The sequence below is a fragment of the Hermetia illucens genome, chromosome 2, assembly GCF_905115235.1.
Source record: "Hermetia illucens chromosome 2, iHerIll2.2.curated.20191125, whole genome shotgun sequence".
Taxonomy (NCBI): domain Eukaryota; kingdom Metazoa; phylum Arthropoda; class Insecta; order Diptera; family Stratiomyidae; genus Hermetia; species Hermetia illucens.
In genome coordinates this window covers 68,928,634-68,945,022 of record NC_051850.1, presented here as the reverse complement: position 1 = coordinate 68,945,022, position 16,389 = coordinate 68,928,634, and the positions used below count along the sequence as shown (strand labels likewise).

Genomic DNA, 16,389 nt, shown 5'->3' with positions numbered 1-16,389 from the left:
TTTATCGGCGTATATTATCCATAATTGACTGGAACCACTGAAGGATGCACGTAAGAAGAACAGTACAGTAATTCAGGAACCTAGTGTCAATCTAGCGTCAAGAATCACCTGAAACATAACTTTAAAAATTTCATTTGTCGCCGCAAACAAATAAACACTTAAAAAATTTGTACCTAAATTGTTCTAATCTCTGTTTTCATTAGTTAACGCAGGTGCTTCCAACATTTTAGAACTTTTAATAATCTTGCTTTAGCAGTACGTTTGCCTTACAGTCTCAGACAGCACGTGAAGAGGTAATCGCCGAAAATGAAAAATTGTATGACCGCTATAATCGTTGTGTCGCCCTCGAATAATAAAATCAGATTTTATAAAAAATAAAAATGTTTCTATGTTACCCTACGAACTTCTCAGCCCACCTGGTATGTGGGTATTTATCTACAACAGGTTGGATACAACCCTGTAAAGCTTGGGATTAGTCATATATATTATAAAATGGAATCTCATCAAATTCTCATAAGGGATCCCTAGTAAACCTTAAGTGTTCCATGCAACTGAAAAATTGAACCGTATTTATACCACAAAATTACAAGGAATTATCCTCTTAAATCTTGACATTTATATACACCTCATTTCGCTCTCATCTTACTTCACCCCGCGTAAATTAATTACTTTTGAATCTCTAAGAGCAATAGTGCATCAAATATAAATCATAGTAACAATATTCATTTGAATTTTATAAGGAATTATAAATTAAAATCTCTTTTTAATTTATCTTTTGGCTCCTCACAATTTATGTAATATACCGTTACGGTCTTGAATGAGAAGCTCTAACACACTTAAAGGCCCTGAACCAATTGGATTGTTGCGCCAACGATTATTATTATTATGAAGAGCCGAAGTAGGGCGGGACTTCATAGAACACGTGTTATAAAAGTTAAGGTATGAAAGGAATATTAAACGGATGGATGGATGGATGGATGGATGGATTGTCGGGGTTCTCCATCGACCTAATAACCTGCCACTCCTATTTACTCAGAAACGGTTGCCCATATTGATACGAAATTTGGTGGAACGGTGAGAACTGTGAATGTTATTTATTCACCGAATGAAGCCATGTGAGGTATCAAATGAAAGGCTTGGATTAGTTAGATTAGTAATTTCCAAAGCTGGTATCATCTTTGACATTTGAGACCCGTTCTCAGAAACTAATCAACCGAAAAATCTTAAAAAACACGCCACTATATGGTTCCTATGCTTCAAAATACCTTTCATACTGATATCTGTTTAAATAAAGTTAATAATAGTTTCTAATTTATTAGTCATTACTATATTTTTTAGGAATTTAGTGGAAAGCTCCCTTAAGTTTATGCTAGATTCGTCAAGTTGCAGCAATATAAGCTATAATATAGAGCATGATACTACCACGTTTCGTGAATAATAGGCCAATTATGTCCCTTACGTGCAAATTTACTGCAATCTAAAGTGAACAGTCTAACATACTAAATACATAGACATTACGAACTAGGTGCAAATGTACACTCGAATGTTCCTACATAGGAATACATCCGTGAAGGCAACGCTTCTGGTTTCCGAGTTGTTTGTATTTGTTTTGAGTTTGAAATAAGGTTTAATTCTTACTGCGAAGCCCCATACTAATGAAAGCGGACTATTATCGATACAATAGTTTATAGAACAAATTAGTTATGTAAATGAATTAATGTTTAACTACGTACAAGTGGAAATGTCGTGCATTCAAGTTTCCTCAAATAATAAAACAGAAAACCTTCTATACCTGAAGCGTTCAGCTTCCGGTTTCCCGCTGGTTTTCTTTATAATTCGCACTGTATTAATTTTTTACATGAGATCCTTCAATGAATGGCATTTTGGCATCATTCCATACATCACCGTTACTTTGCCCTGCAAGAGATTGACAATAGCTAACCCAGATGATCCTCAAATTTGTTCCTTACAAAGGGTCGGAACATAAAACATGAAACCTTTCATACCTGAAACGCCGAACTTTCGGCTTTCAACTTGTTTCTTGGTTGAATTAGTCCGTTAGGTTTTCCGAAAGTTTCAACATCGGAAATTATTATGGAGGGCAGAGCCTGTTGCCTTAGGGTGTTCATGTTACAATCCGATTTGTTCTTAGTTAAGAAAAGCTCGTCCTTTGGAAAATTGTTGCCGAAAAATTGACTACGGGTTTAGCACTTGCAAGTATAGTGCTGATTTGCATGCAACTTATGTATCTGCTTTTTACTCCCTTGTGGAGTATGGTATATCCACGCAACCTCCCTTTCTTTCTATTCCATTTGGTTTTTAATGAGACTGCTTCAGTTTCATTATCAGTAGACTCATTGCCGTACAAGTTGTAATCTTACAACAAGTCGGAAAACCCGAAGCTAGACGCTTGCTTCTTATGTAAGTATATTTGAGTGCAGAACTATTCCATTTGTACGTAGCCCATAATGTTTATGCATATTTGGCATGTTAAACTACTCACTTTAATGCCATATTGATGTTTAGTATGTCTTTTGGGTTGCAGTAAATTTACACGGAAAGGACAACTTCGAACTACTGTAATTTTATCAGTATTTTTTTAATCAAAATTGGGGATATCATGCTGCATACTATAGTCTATATGACTAAAACTATAGAATAAACTTCAGGGGGGTTTCTAGTTAATTTTCGCAAAAAACAAAGTAGTATACTATTATTAACTTAATTTGAGAACTCCGCCATGCTATTAACATAGTATGCTAGTCCCAAGCTCAGCCAAAGGAGGGTTTGAGGCAACGCACTTTGTACTATCCTCAGTAAAACAAAAATAAAATCCTGAGATCAGGGAAAGAGATAAATAAAGTATAATTGGGGTTATTCCACTATGCTAAATCCTTCCTGATCTCTCTTGGTGACACGTCCCGCGACAGGCCGACCAAGAAAATGCATACAGTTACAAACGTGATGATCGGATTGAGTCACAAGCCTCGGAGAAATGCTAGGGCGTCCACCTCAGTCGACGCGGCAGGACAGGCCTCGGTCCTGTCGGGAAATGGGTTAGGGTTCTTGACGCATGGACGGCGTCAGGACGTAAGCAAGCTAGCCCGAACAAAACAAACAAAACAACTACGTGTCTGCACGCTAAATGTTGGTACCCTAACTGGAAAGACGGAGGAACTCGCAAGAGCCATTCGGAAAAGGCGCATTGATATCTGCGCTCTGCAAGAAACCCGATGGTCTGCGACATTGAACGCGAAGGCGGTAAAAATGGCTATAAACTTCTCTATTTTGGTAGCCCACGCACTCAATATGGTGTTGGCATTGCCATCTCGGAGGGTTTCCGTGATGCCATTAAAGAAGTCGAACGATTTGATGATTGGTTAATGAAGCGCATCAGCTGATTGCACTATTCACTTCTTCACCGCGTACGCACCACAGACAGGTCGATCTGATGCCCAGAAAGATGCCTTCTGGCATTTCTGGATTGTCTCACCTTCCTACTTTTTATAATGGGGGCAGTAAACCGCAAGTTGACCATATTCTCATAAGACTCACTGATTGCAAAGTCGTTCCCTATGAGACCATCGCACCACAACATCGCCCGTTGATTGCCGTCCTGCGATAAAACAGCGTGAGGAACGCACTGGCACGCGGCGCATTAAATGGTGGCGATTTGGTGAGAAGAAAGAAGAAACGATCTCACTCATACGATTGCCGACCATTGCGAATGTGGAAGAATCGTGGAACCAAATACTTGGCTTTGGAATGATGATGTTGAAACGAAGGTCCCTGAAAAGAAACGCCTCTACCACAAATTTCTCGACGATAAAACGCCTGCTAATTGGCAAATTTATAAGAATGCCAACCGGGAAGGAAAGAAAGCAGTCGCTGTCACCCGGGCGAACCATTGCAAAAATCTTTACGATAAACTGGTCATTCGGGATGGCGAGAGAGATCTGTATCGACTTGCTAAAACCCGTAACGAACGTACACAGGATATCGAACACTTCTGTTGTGTTAATGACAAGAACGGTACTTTGCTTACCAACCGTCGAGCCGCAACGGATAGGTGGCGAGAATACTTCGAGCAGATTTCAACTGAAGAATTTGCTCATTCTCCACTTCCACAATCATTGCCGACATTTCGAGCAGTTCCACCTGTCAGCGCAACTGGTGCTCAACTGCCGGCCAAACCAAAACCAAATGGCCGAGGAGAACCTCCATAGTGGTGGCACCGGAAGACGCTGTACTCACTTTGGTTTGCCGGCCGTGATGCAATAGGCGAATGGTCCAAAGACCTAATTAGGGCGAGCAGACCCGAGTCTGCACGGGGACTCATCTGAAGTGGCGAATTGGTCACGAAACCTTACCAGGGGTATACTGGTGCCATGCGAACCGGGATAGCCCCTGGACTCTCATACTTCGAGTGAACTCCCGTTGTATGTGAGTACAGCTCGGTTGTTTGCGATTGGCCCCCTAGTGGGAGTTTCATGGTGGTTGTAGTTGTGCTCAAGCGAGAAGGACCTTCGGGCCTCGGCGTGGTGTTGCGTTTCAACATGGGTGCCGTACTCCTTAGTTCGGTAGAGATTTAGGTAATTCTTGCATCCACCAGTATGAATGCTAAGCCATGCACTTGGTATAGACTGGTACCGTTGTTGCTCCTCTCAGCGGGCTCTGATTGTGGTCACAAAATCAATCCGTGTCTTAAGAAGACCGTGGGATTAAGTCGCAAGACAGGTGCTCACGTTAAACCCTCAAGGACTTAACTGTCAGCACAACTGAAGTCGAGGAGGCAATAAAAGGAATGAAATCGGGGAAAGCCACAGGAGCTGACGACATCGCATCTGAGCTTTGGAAAGCGAAGACCTGGGACCCAACACTGTGGCTCAGTGAATTATTTAATCGGGTTATTCAGAAAGGAAGAACACCTTCTGACTGGTAAGAAAGTATCACTGTTCCAATATGAAAAAAGAAAGGTAGTCCAGCAGAATGTTCAAATTTCCGTCCGATCCGATTACTTCCCCATACCATGAAGATTTTTGAACGTATTCTTGACAACCGTATTCGCAAAATCGTTGAAATAACCGTGAAAAAAGCCGGATTTGTCAAAAACTGCGGAACTACTGACGCAATATGCGCTACGTGGTTATTCATGGAGAAACACCGTGAGAAGCATCACCCTCTTTACATTGCATTTCTGAATCTAGAGAAAGCGTTCGACCGTGTGCCACACGAACTGATCTGGTATGCTTTACGTCAACACTTAGTACCAGAAGAACTCGTGCGATGGGTTCAATTGCTCTACCACGATCCGAAGAGTAAAGTTCCTCTTTGTTCTTGTTATGGACACCGTCACACGGAATATCCAACGTCCAGCGCACCACACACTGCTTTATGCAGATGATGTTTTCCTAGCATCTGATAGCAAAAATGATCTCGAGCAACTTGTCCAAAAATGGAATGATCGTCTCATGCAACACGGTCTCAGATTGAATCTAAACAAAACTGAATTTTTGACGACCGATCCCCATGAAACAGGCACAATCACTGTCAGCTTCTGTGATCTGCCCAAAACTGGTCGATTTAAATACCTCGGGTCAATGCTATCAGCCAATGGAGAACTGCGTTATGAAATTGCTTCACGCATTAAGGCAACTGGTATTCTTTGTGATCAACGAACGTCTCAAATCTAAAATTTACCGCAATGTTGCCCGTCCTGTCGCTCTCTATGGTTCTGAGTGTTGGCCAACTATAAAAGACAATGAACGGCGTCTTGCGGTAATGAAGACGAAGATGTTACGTTGGACTGGTGGCGTGACACGTTTTGATCACATCCGAAATGAGGATATCCGCGATCGTTATTGGGTTGCACCGATCGTGGAAAAGTTGCGAGAGAGGCGTCTTCGATGGTATGGTCACGCAATTCGTGCTAACGAGAATTCACTTGCGAAGGTTGGTCGATGTCGATGGTAAACGACCAAAAGGCAGGCCGAAACAACGGTGGCTTGACACGCTGGAGGGGGATTTAAAAGCCTCGATATTGCAGCCAGATCAGGAATTTGATAGAGCCAAATGGCGAAACCGATCACGACGAGCCGACCCCGCTTGTGAACGGGACAAAGGCTGAAGAAAAAGAAGATCAAGTTAATTTGAGTAGATATCGATAAGGAGAATATTTTGGGGCCTGAACACACCGGCAGACAGACATTGAACCGATTTTAGTAAGGTTTTGTTTTGCAAACAAAACCTTAAGAAGTACACAAACATTCACGACGATCTGGGAATTCTGCCTGGGGCGACGATGTCGAAATTCGACCATTGCACCGTCGCAAATTCCTCAAAATGTTTTCCCCTTTTTAGTTTTTCTTGGCATTCATTATTTACATAACGTGCTGGTCCTAAGCCCAGATAAGGGAGGAGTGCTAAGCGACGCGCTTTCGACATCCTCTCTAAAATTAAAATAAAATGCCAAAATAAGGGAAAGGCATAAATATAGTTGTAATTACTCCACTAATTAAATCCTATCTCATGATCACCAAGAAAAAGCATTCAAAGACTAAAAAAATTATCATAGCGGTTCTACCGAGAAATGAGCAAGTAGCAAGGAGCAAGGACGGCGCCAGGACGTAAGTAAATAAGTACGACGCACGCAAATTTGTCACTCAATGTTGAGCCCTTTTGAAGAAACGAATCGATATCTACGCTTCACAACAAATCCGATGGTGCGATAAAAATGGCTATATACTTCTTTACTGTGGAAGTCAATATGGTGTGTTGCGATCTCAGAGTGTTTGCGTGACGACATTAAAGAAATCGAAAAATTTGATCACCGGCTGGCGACACTTACTGTTATCTCAGTTGACCATACGATCCATTTTTTCAGCACATATGCGCCCCGAGCTTTTTGGTGACTGCCGTACACAAAGATCACTGCCTGTGCTTCCTCCTTGAAGAGTTATGGAAGCTGTTACCCTAAGTTACCCCTTGGGAGTTGAAATCGACTTCTTTTTTCTTTAGCCTTTGTCCCGTTCACAAGCGAGGTCGGCTCGTCGTGAGCGGTTGGGCCATTATATTTTAGCAAAGGCCTGATGTGGACGTAGCTGTGAGGTCTTCAAAACATTTTAGCCGACCTTTTGGTCGCTTACCATCGACTTCCATGTTCAAACCAATCTTGACGAGTGAATTCTCGTTAGCGCAAATCACATCACCATACCATCGAAGACGCCTCCCTCGTAATTTTTCCAAGATCGGTGCAACCCTATATTGATTGCGGATGTCTTCATTTCGAATGTAATCACAGCTTGTCACGCTTCCAGTCCAACGCAACATCTTCACCTCCATTAGCGCAAGACACGGTTCATTGACTTTTTATAATCGGCCAACGCTCATAACCATAGAAGGCGATAGGGTGGATGACATCTGAGATGTTCGTGGATACTTCCATCACAAAAAACACTAGTTGTGGAACGCCACTTTATCCAGGTTGCGCTAATGCCTGACGCAATTTCAAAACGTAGTTCTCCTTCTTTGGCTGATAGCAATGACCCGAGATATTTAAATCGCTCAGTTCTGGGCAGATCACTGCCGTTGACATTGATTGTACCTGTTTCATGGGGATCGGTCGTCAAAAATTCAGTTTTATTCAGATTTAATCTGAGACCGTGTTGCATGAGGCGATCATTCCATTTTTTACTATGAGGTGCCAGGAAAATATCATCTGCATGAAGAAGTGTATAGGGAACTAGACGTTGGATGTCCCTGTGGCAGTGTCCATAACAAGAACAAAGAGGAGTGGTGAGAGGGCGCTTTCTTGATGCACACCGACAGAGACACGAAGCGGATTTGATACACTCGCCACACTTCGGACTCTACTTTTTGGATCTTGGTAGAACAATTTAATGCGGCGCACGAGTTGCTCTGGTCCTACGTGCTTTCCAAGAGCATACCTGATTAGTTCATAAGGTACACGGCCAAACACTTTCTCCAGATCCAGAAATGCAATGTTTCTCACGGTGTTTCTCCTTGAGTAACCGCGCAGAGTGTATTACGTCAAAAGCTCCGCAGTTCTTAATAAAACCCGGCTATTTGAATACGGTTGTCAAAAATCTTCATGGTATGGGAGAGCAACCGGACGGTAATTTGAACATTCTGCTGGACTACCTTTCTATTTCCATATTGGAACTGTGGTACCTTCTTGCTAGTCAGATGGTGTGCTACCTTACTCAATAACCCGACTGAAGAATTCACTGACCCATAGTGTTGGGTCCCGGCTCTTTTCTTTCCAGAGCTCAGATGCGATGTCGTCACGTCCTGTTGTCTTCCCCAATTTCATTCGTTTTATTGCTTCCACGACTTCAGTTGCGCTGACAGTGAGTTCTTGTGTGTTTTACTTGGGTACATGTCGTGGAGACTCAATCCCACGGTCCTCTATGGACACGGATTGATTTTGTGACGACAATCAGAGCCCCGCTCTGACAAGCAACAACGGTACTAGTCTATACCAAGCGGGTGACTTAGGATTCATACGTGTTAAAACGCAACACCACGCCGAGGCCCGAAGGTCTCTTCTCGCTTGAGCATAACTATCAACCCCCATGAAACTTCCACTGGGGGACCAAACCGCAAATAACTGAGCTATACTCACATACAACGAGAGTTTATCCGAAGTATGAGAGTGCAGGGGCTATCTCGGTTCCCATGGTACGAGTATATACCCTTTGGAGCATTCGCCTACTGCATCACAGCCGGCAAGCCAAAGTGAGTACAGCATCTCCTGGTGGCCTCACTATGGAGGTTCTCCTCGGCCACTTGGTCTTGGTTTGGCCGACAGGATTGCCGCCCCGTCTTCCTCACCGCCACCTCTAAGCACCAGTTGCGCTGACAGGTGGAATTGCTCCAAACGTCGGCCTATAAACAAATTCTTCCTTTGAAATCTGCTCGAAATATTCTCGCCATCTATCCGTCGCGACTCGTCGGTCGGTAAGCAAAAAACTGTTCTTGTAATTGACGCAAAAGAAGTGTTCGATATCCTGTGTGCACTTGTGACGGCTTTTAACAAGTCAATACAGATCTCTCACGCCATCCCATGCGTCAAGTTTATCGTAAAGATCTTTGTAATGGCCAGTTCGGGTGAAGGCGATCGCTTTCTTGGCTTTTCGAATGGAATTTTTGTAAATTTGCAAATTGGCGGGTGTTTTATCATTGAGGAACTTGTGGTGAAGGTGTTTGGTTTCACGGACTTTCATTTGAGCATCGTCATTCCAAAGCCATGTATCTCGGTTGATGAACCGTTTACTCGGCTTGGTGACCCCGACGGTTGAATAGACCGCTTTGTGGATCGTGCCTTTAATTTCATTCCACGATTCTTCCACACGCATAATGGTTGGTAATCTTGTAAGTGAGATCATTTCTTCTTCCTTCTCATAAAATCGCCACCATTTAATGCGCGGCGAGTCAATATGTACTTCATGCTGTTTTATCGGTGGCTTGATTCGCATCGGCCGTTGTTGAGGCGCGATAGTCTCATAGGGAACGGTTTTGCAGTCAGTGACGGTGGTAAAATGTCGACGTCTTATGAGAATATGGTCAACTTGCGTTTTACTGTTCCCATTATAACATGTAGGAAGGTGAGACAATCGTTTGATGAATCATGTATTCATAATTACAAGGTCGTGGGTGTTTGCAAAATCCACTATACGCTCGCCACCCTAATTGCACCTTCCTAACCCGTTTCCCCCATGGCACCTGTTACCGTCTATCTTTTCACCCACATGACCATTAAGCCTGCAATGATGACATAGTCATCAGTGGACAAATTACAGGGTTTTGCATTGAGCAGTTGTCAGAAGGCGTCTTTCTCGGCATCAGGTCGGCCTGCCTGTAGTGCATACGCGGTGAAGAAGTGAATAGTACGATCAACTAATATAATCGTGAGCTTCATCGGCCGGTCATCAAATCGTTCGACTTCTTTAATGGGATCACGGTTTTTAGACATTTTTACCGCGGTCGTGTCCTATGTCGCAGCTTTTGGCACCAAACCATCGCATTTCTAGTAGAGCACAGATATCAATGTGCTTTTCAGAAGGGCTCTTGCGAGTTCTTCGGCCTTTCCTGTGAGGATACTAATATTTAGCGTGCAGACACGTATTCGGTTTACTCGGACTAATTTACTGACGCCATCCATGCGTCAAGAGCTGCCCATTTCTCGACAGGACCGTCGCCCGTGTTACCACGTCGACTGAGGTGAACGCCCTGGCAACAACGACATTGGAGTTTAAATAAACTGTCGTAACTATTTACGAATGGAGCTGGTGGGCGTTGAATATGAATTTCAAGTCGCGTTTGAGGATATTTTTAAAAGTTCTAGAAGGGGAGGATATGCTTGATATGCAGTTTTGAAAAGCGATTTTATCTGTTTTTTCAACCAAAATTCTTGTTTCTTATATAGACTATCGGCTGCCTTATATTTCATTTATCATTTTCACTGCCCCCTTGTGGCAGAGGGAGCAACTTGCGTATCGGATGCGAGTGTGAATCCTGGTAGCCATGATATCGAAAAATAATTTTTGACAGCGAAAATTGTTTTTCAATGTTAGTAGAGAATAGAGTTCAGAACCGAGCAAGAGGAGAGAGACATTCCTCTCTGATAATTCTCCATTAAAAATTGTAAATAAATTAATCAAAGAATAAAATATATTGTGATTTAATAATTACTCTATACCCTAACGTACAAATTGCCGATGAAAAAGGAATGAGTAAAGTTAGATGGTTTTAGTTTATTCTCCACTACAATTTGCAGTCGACTTGTATCGGCACTCAAACTTAATAACGACTCTTCATCAGCTTTAACTACGAAGTTCTACCCAGGTTCAAGTTGCACCAGTGTGTATCGGGCTAGTATAAATGTTTTTAAGCAAAGACTGCGTCTGAAGTTTTGGAGTGCATGCAAAATCTCGTGTACTGATGGCCCCATGACCCCACTTCTAAACGGGACAAAGGCTGTAGAAGAGGAAGGCACTTCGTTTGAATCGATTGAAGCCATTAAATAAAAATCAGTGCATGAACTGCAGGTAATTTAGGAAAGTACGTATAATAAGTCTTTCCAAGATTCGATTGGGAGAAACGTTGACATATGTATGTGCCTTGCTTCAAATAGAGCCTATTTTAAAGGTGAACCAATCAATTTTTATAAACAAATGCAAAAATGTATTTTACTAAACAATTCCCAGTGCCTCTTTGGCATACGTTAGAGCTCTTACGTACTTGCGGTTAACGCCATGGACTTGGATCGAGAGTTCATGCCCACTTCCGGTGGTTGACCACCGCAGCTAACCGCTAGACGCGGTCCGGCGCCGCAGCTAAACGCAAGACGCGGCTGACGCTACTGTCAGTTCTCCAGCCGCGTTAATAGGGCGGTTACATTTCCGAACAATGCACATTCAATTCACAATGAAACGGATGTCATCAGCATATATCACCACAGATTGTTTTACCTGAATTATATTGATTGAGGATATACGTGACACTTGTGGCGCTATATCTTACGCAAAGTATGAAATGAAATGAAATGAAACCAATTGGAATTTCAGTGACTAAATAAAATCCGATAAGAGTTGAGTTGCAAGAATTGGATATGACGAAAAGTGCAGCAAATGGAATTTTAAATGGGGGGGGGAATCCATAACAAGAGTTTTTCGCTCCTTTTTCCTTCATTTCCAAATATATGAAGTACCCCGAAGCTACACTATAATTCTTCCTTACTATATTTCTCGCCATCGCTGCAATTTAAAGAAGTAATAAAAAAAAGCTGTTCTTGTTGACTAAGTTTTCAATATCAAAGTTCATGGCGGTTGGCCGCGAATTACAATCGCCTCGTCGGTGTAGCCAATTTGGCGGCTAGCCGCAGGTCCGGAGGTCGGGTCGCTGGTCTCAACCGCCGCGTTTAAAATTCATTTAGAATTTTCACATATTGGGTTTCTGCAATGTAATTATGTATTGTGGGGAGCCAGAAAGTTCAACTAAGTGTTATTTGCACATTAATAAAGGAAAATGAAATGTTGGACTCATTCAGTCACCGAAATGCCAATTGGTTTCATTTCATACCTTGCGTAAGGTATAGCGGTTCAAGTGTCGTGTATATTACAAATATAGCACCGCCTTAGCAACCTGCTCTTCAACAGTAAGCATTTTTGATATGGCGATGGTATATGATGATGGCGTCCTTTTTGTTTGTGAATCAAATGTGCATTGTTCGGCAATCTAACCAACCGCCAGCAACTTCAGTCGCGTCTTGCTGCAGCAATGAACCATGTCTAGCGGTTACCCGCGGTGGTAATCCCAAGTGCATATGACCCCTTACACGCAGTAATCTCCGAAGGAAGCGCGTGTTTCGGCAATGAAGCTGCAGTGCAAAAGACAGAAGTTAAAACAAGTCGGGAAACCGGAAGCTAGACGCCTCAGGTATGAAAGGTTTCGTGTATTTCTTTTATAAAGAGATTTGATTGTGCATTTGTCCCATTAGTATGTAGCACGTAAAAATGCATACATTCTGTGAAAATATCCACTTTCAAGTGATACTGACATTCATAGCCTTGAATTTGCAGAGGAGCGACAGTTTTGACCTAGTATAACTTTGTTAGTAATAGTGCGATTTTCACCAAATTTGGCAGGAGCATGTTCTATACTGTAGCCTATATTGCTGCTAGGGTGAACTTAAGGGGGATTTTCCTGTCAATCACTAAAAAAATTAGTAATGTACTATTATTAACTTTATTTGAATAGGTATCGCTATGGAGGGTATTTCGGAGCCTAGGCACCATATAGTGGCAGCCTCCTGATTGTTTTCAGATTTTTCGGTTGAATAGTTTCTGAGAATGGGTTCGTTAAAAAAATGATCACTTTAAACCCCCCGCACTCCCCACCTTTTTAGCAAATGTTAAAACTAAGACCTGTTTCGAAAAGTACTAATCGAGACCTTTTATTTGATACCCCACATGATTATATTTGATGAAAAGAAAATTACACCCCGCTTTTGCGTGTATGGGGACCCCCCCTTAAATTCGACGTAAAAGGATGTAATTCACTATATGCGTGAGCGTTCACAGTTCCCACCTTTGTACCAAATTTGGTGCAAATCGCTACAACCGTCTCCGAGAAAAATGCGTATGACGGATAGACAGACAGTAAACCGATTTTAATAAAAAGAATGCTGACATTTAAATTGCGAAAAGATGCTATTAAGAAGTTTTCTTTATTACTAAACTACTATACTATCGTCAACGCTAATAATAAATTGAGATAGGAAAGGATCTCCTCCCTATACATATGTATATATTTACCTGACGCCGCCAATACACGTCGAATCCGCTGCAATCCAATAATTGTCGAGTAGAGCACCAACGCAGCGAAAACTCCCGTTCAAAAATATATGAACCGTCCAGGGCGCTTTCAGGAGACCATCCATTGGACGTTCCACATTTTCGCTGCTCTTCGCCGTGAAGTCATTTCCAAAATCCAATTTAGTGTCTATTCTTCCATCAGGGTTGTTGTCCGAACTAGTGTTCGTCAGCAATAAATTTTTGAAGCTCAGAAAGTGTGATCCAATATTCAAACCAAAATTATTTCCAGGGTAAGGCTCACACTCAACGAACAAAGCTTTGCATGGTTCGGCATTAATCATTACACTTTCTTCACCAACGATGATTCCTTCGTGAAAAATCATTTGCGGGTGTTCATCGATAGAGGGCAACTCCGTGATTTCCGGAGTGTCGAATGTTGATGATACGACATCGCGCGCCAAAACGTGTTTGCGAATGTAACGATGCTTGTGTATAGGTGGAGGAGCCGTTTTCCGGTTCCACTGCTTAAATTTGTCTGTTGTCATCCTAGTAAAGTTGTAACTTTTGTAGCCTCTGAAGCCCAGCAATACGCACACTTTGCCAGCTAGTTCTGCACTTTCGTTGGAAAAACCAACTTCCTCGTCACACACGAGCTCCCAAACGCCTGCCTGATTTCTCACAAATAAGCCATTGGCGCGAAGACTAGGCCGAAATGTAGCGTCCAATTGGACCGAGTCACCACCTGTAAGGGCAACTGCAAGCGAACGCAAACTCAAACCTGGTGTTCACACGTAGAAAGTAATGCTTACTCACAGCAATCTAACTCGTCTTCTTTGAGTGGACAATCCACCTTTCCGTCACAGCGAGCCGATCGGCTTATGCAGGATCGTGACAAAGGACATTTAAAGTCTGCAGTGCTGCATGCTGTAGAAAAAGTCAACTTATTATATTAGCAACGGCCATAAAATGGACTCTATCTCAAATGAAAAGGAGCATCGACTTATGGGCGAGATGCTTTTGGATGTGTTTATTAGGTGGCGGAAGTGGTAGAGGATAGCTTACACATTAACAGGGGATTTCAATTCTCCTGCAAGTAACGCTATATGGTGGAATTCATTATTCCAGGAAAGTTGTCCTGTGGTTGCATAACACTAAACAGGTGAGCAGAGTTGAAGGCTCCTCGGGAGTTTTTTTTGGGGGAGCTGACGCTTATTAGCAAAAACCTGCAAACATTGATCTATTGTATGAGGATTACCGAAGCAAATGAGTTAATCGATTATGAGACTTCGAACAGTTTTCATGATTTAATGACAATTTCATGATCCCTAATTGTCCTTCCTTTGGTAGGCTAACAACCTGCGAATTTCGGAACTGAGTTGCGAGCGAAACATGAAACACGCCTTGAATAATGCAGCATTTCACACACCAACGACCTTAAACTATAAACATGGGTAACTTTGGAAAATGAGAACAGTCCTTGATAACGGTATCAGGATCCCTCCCAATGCTTATTTTTTTTATATTTTTGCACATTGATTTTGGAATAAATTGCTTTATAAATGCTGTTATATTATATCATTGAAAAGCGCTGACTCCCCCCAGTATTTTTATAACAAACATTTTGTATGTAGTTTTAATTTACACTTTATTTCGGTTATTTAATTAAAGATAGGAACAAAGCAATTTCGGGCGTTTTTTCGGGAAGCTCAGATTGGATACTAAAACAGAAGAAGTAGCTCATTAAATGAATGATCCTGTATAGATAATGTCGAAAATGTCTTCAATGATTTAACCGCTTCCAGAACTCTAGAATTTTCTTAATCTGGGGTAAACAAAATTTTATTAATTCGAATAGTTTTTACTTCGATTAAGTTTATTGTGTGTATTTTAAGGTAAGGGTTCAAACACGAAACTGCTTTTCTACCAACCTACTTAGATGGTGGGAATGAAGAGCACTCTCCTCTCTCTTGCGGACCGTTGATTTTGTATGGCAATGGCGCTGTGCAGAGACAGTACCGTGACTGGATGTTGGATGTCAGTCCACTCAGTTGTGAATGAGTACCTGAGGCAAATCACGAGTAATAATCACGAGCAAGCGCAATGCTGGTCACACTCCTTCCTATCTTCAATGAAATGTTCTAGCAATGTATTAAAACCCAGATCCAATTGGTTTGTCGCCCCAATAAATATTATTATTGTTATTCTGGTAAATCGCGAGGCAGTAGACACGAATTAAGTGTCGAACTGGTAGTTAGTTAAGTATTCTCTCTTGATTTGGGAGTCGGTTTTTGACTGCGTGATTCTGGGCTAAGTTCAGAAGAGATTTCCTAAAAGTGAAATTGTTTTGTTGATGGGTGATCTGAATGACAATGCTGCCTCTAACAATACTTTACTCGAGCATATGATAGAGAGTGTAGGTTTTGGTATCTCAAAAATAACAATAAAGAGCTTGTAATAAGAGCAGCAACATTGGTATTAGCGGTATATTTAGGAGATCTCTTTTGTATAAGCATAACGAAAGGGAAGCTGTTTCGAAAGAGATAATCGATTAATGCGCTTAAGAGTGACAGATTCAGCCTGTTAAAACTCCGATGTGATAGCAAAGTCGGAAACTTACAACTTTGCCAAAACCTTGAAAAGCATGTATTGATATCGAAGCACAAGCTATCGCAAATACTGACGATTTCGGTACCGTACATTACATAATGAAAAGGTTTGCAGGAAATCAAAAGTATAGGGAACAGCTTTAAAAGTGAAAGCAGCCGTTCATCACGATTTCCACCGAAAAACATCTGAGTCCCCCGCTCATGAATGAAATACGAGCCACCACAACATGCGGGCACAAACTGCTTCTTATCTTAATATCTTCCCCACCAATGCAGCTAAGGGGAAGAAAGTCGTCGTGGTTAGTTTCTATAGAACTGCTACTTTCGCTTATTCTAAAATGTTGCGAACCTGAAATCTTCCCCCAGAATGGGAGAAACGGTTAATTGCGAATATCCTGAAAAAAAAACCGCATTGATTCCGATTTTTGGTATTGGTACTACACTTC

At 42.0% G+C, this 16,389-nt stretch overlaps 1 protein-coding gene across 1 annotated transcript in view; it reads right to left on the bottom strand.

Moving 5' to 3' along the window:
• Positions 1-16,389, bottom strand: part of LOC119648454 (serine protease nudel) — an 87,750-nt gene that overhangs the window by 22,308 nt on the left and 49,053 nt on the right. The window contains exons 11-14 of the mRNA XM_038050211.1: positions 14,151-14,261; positions 13,338-14,091; positions 13,265-13,280; positions 8,161-8,186 (exon numbers count right to left, since the gene is read on the bottom strand). Coding sequence (XP_037906139.1) covers positions 8,161-8,186; positions 13,265-13,280; positions 13,338-14,091; positions 14,151-14,261 — 907 coding nt within the window. The remainder of the gene's footprint in view (positions 1-8,160; positions 8,187-13,264; positions 13,281-13,337; positions 14,092-14,150; positions 14,262-16,389) is intronic.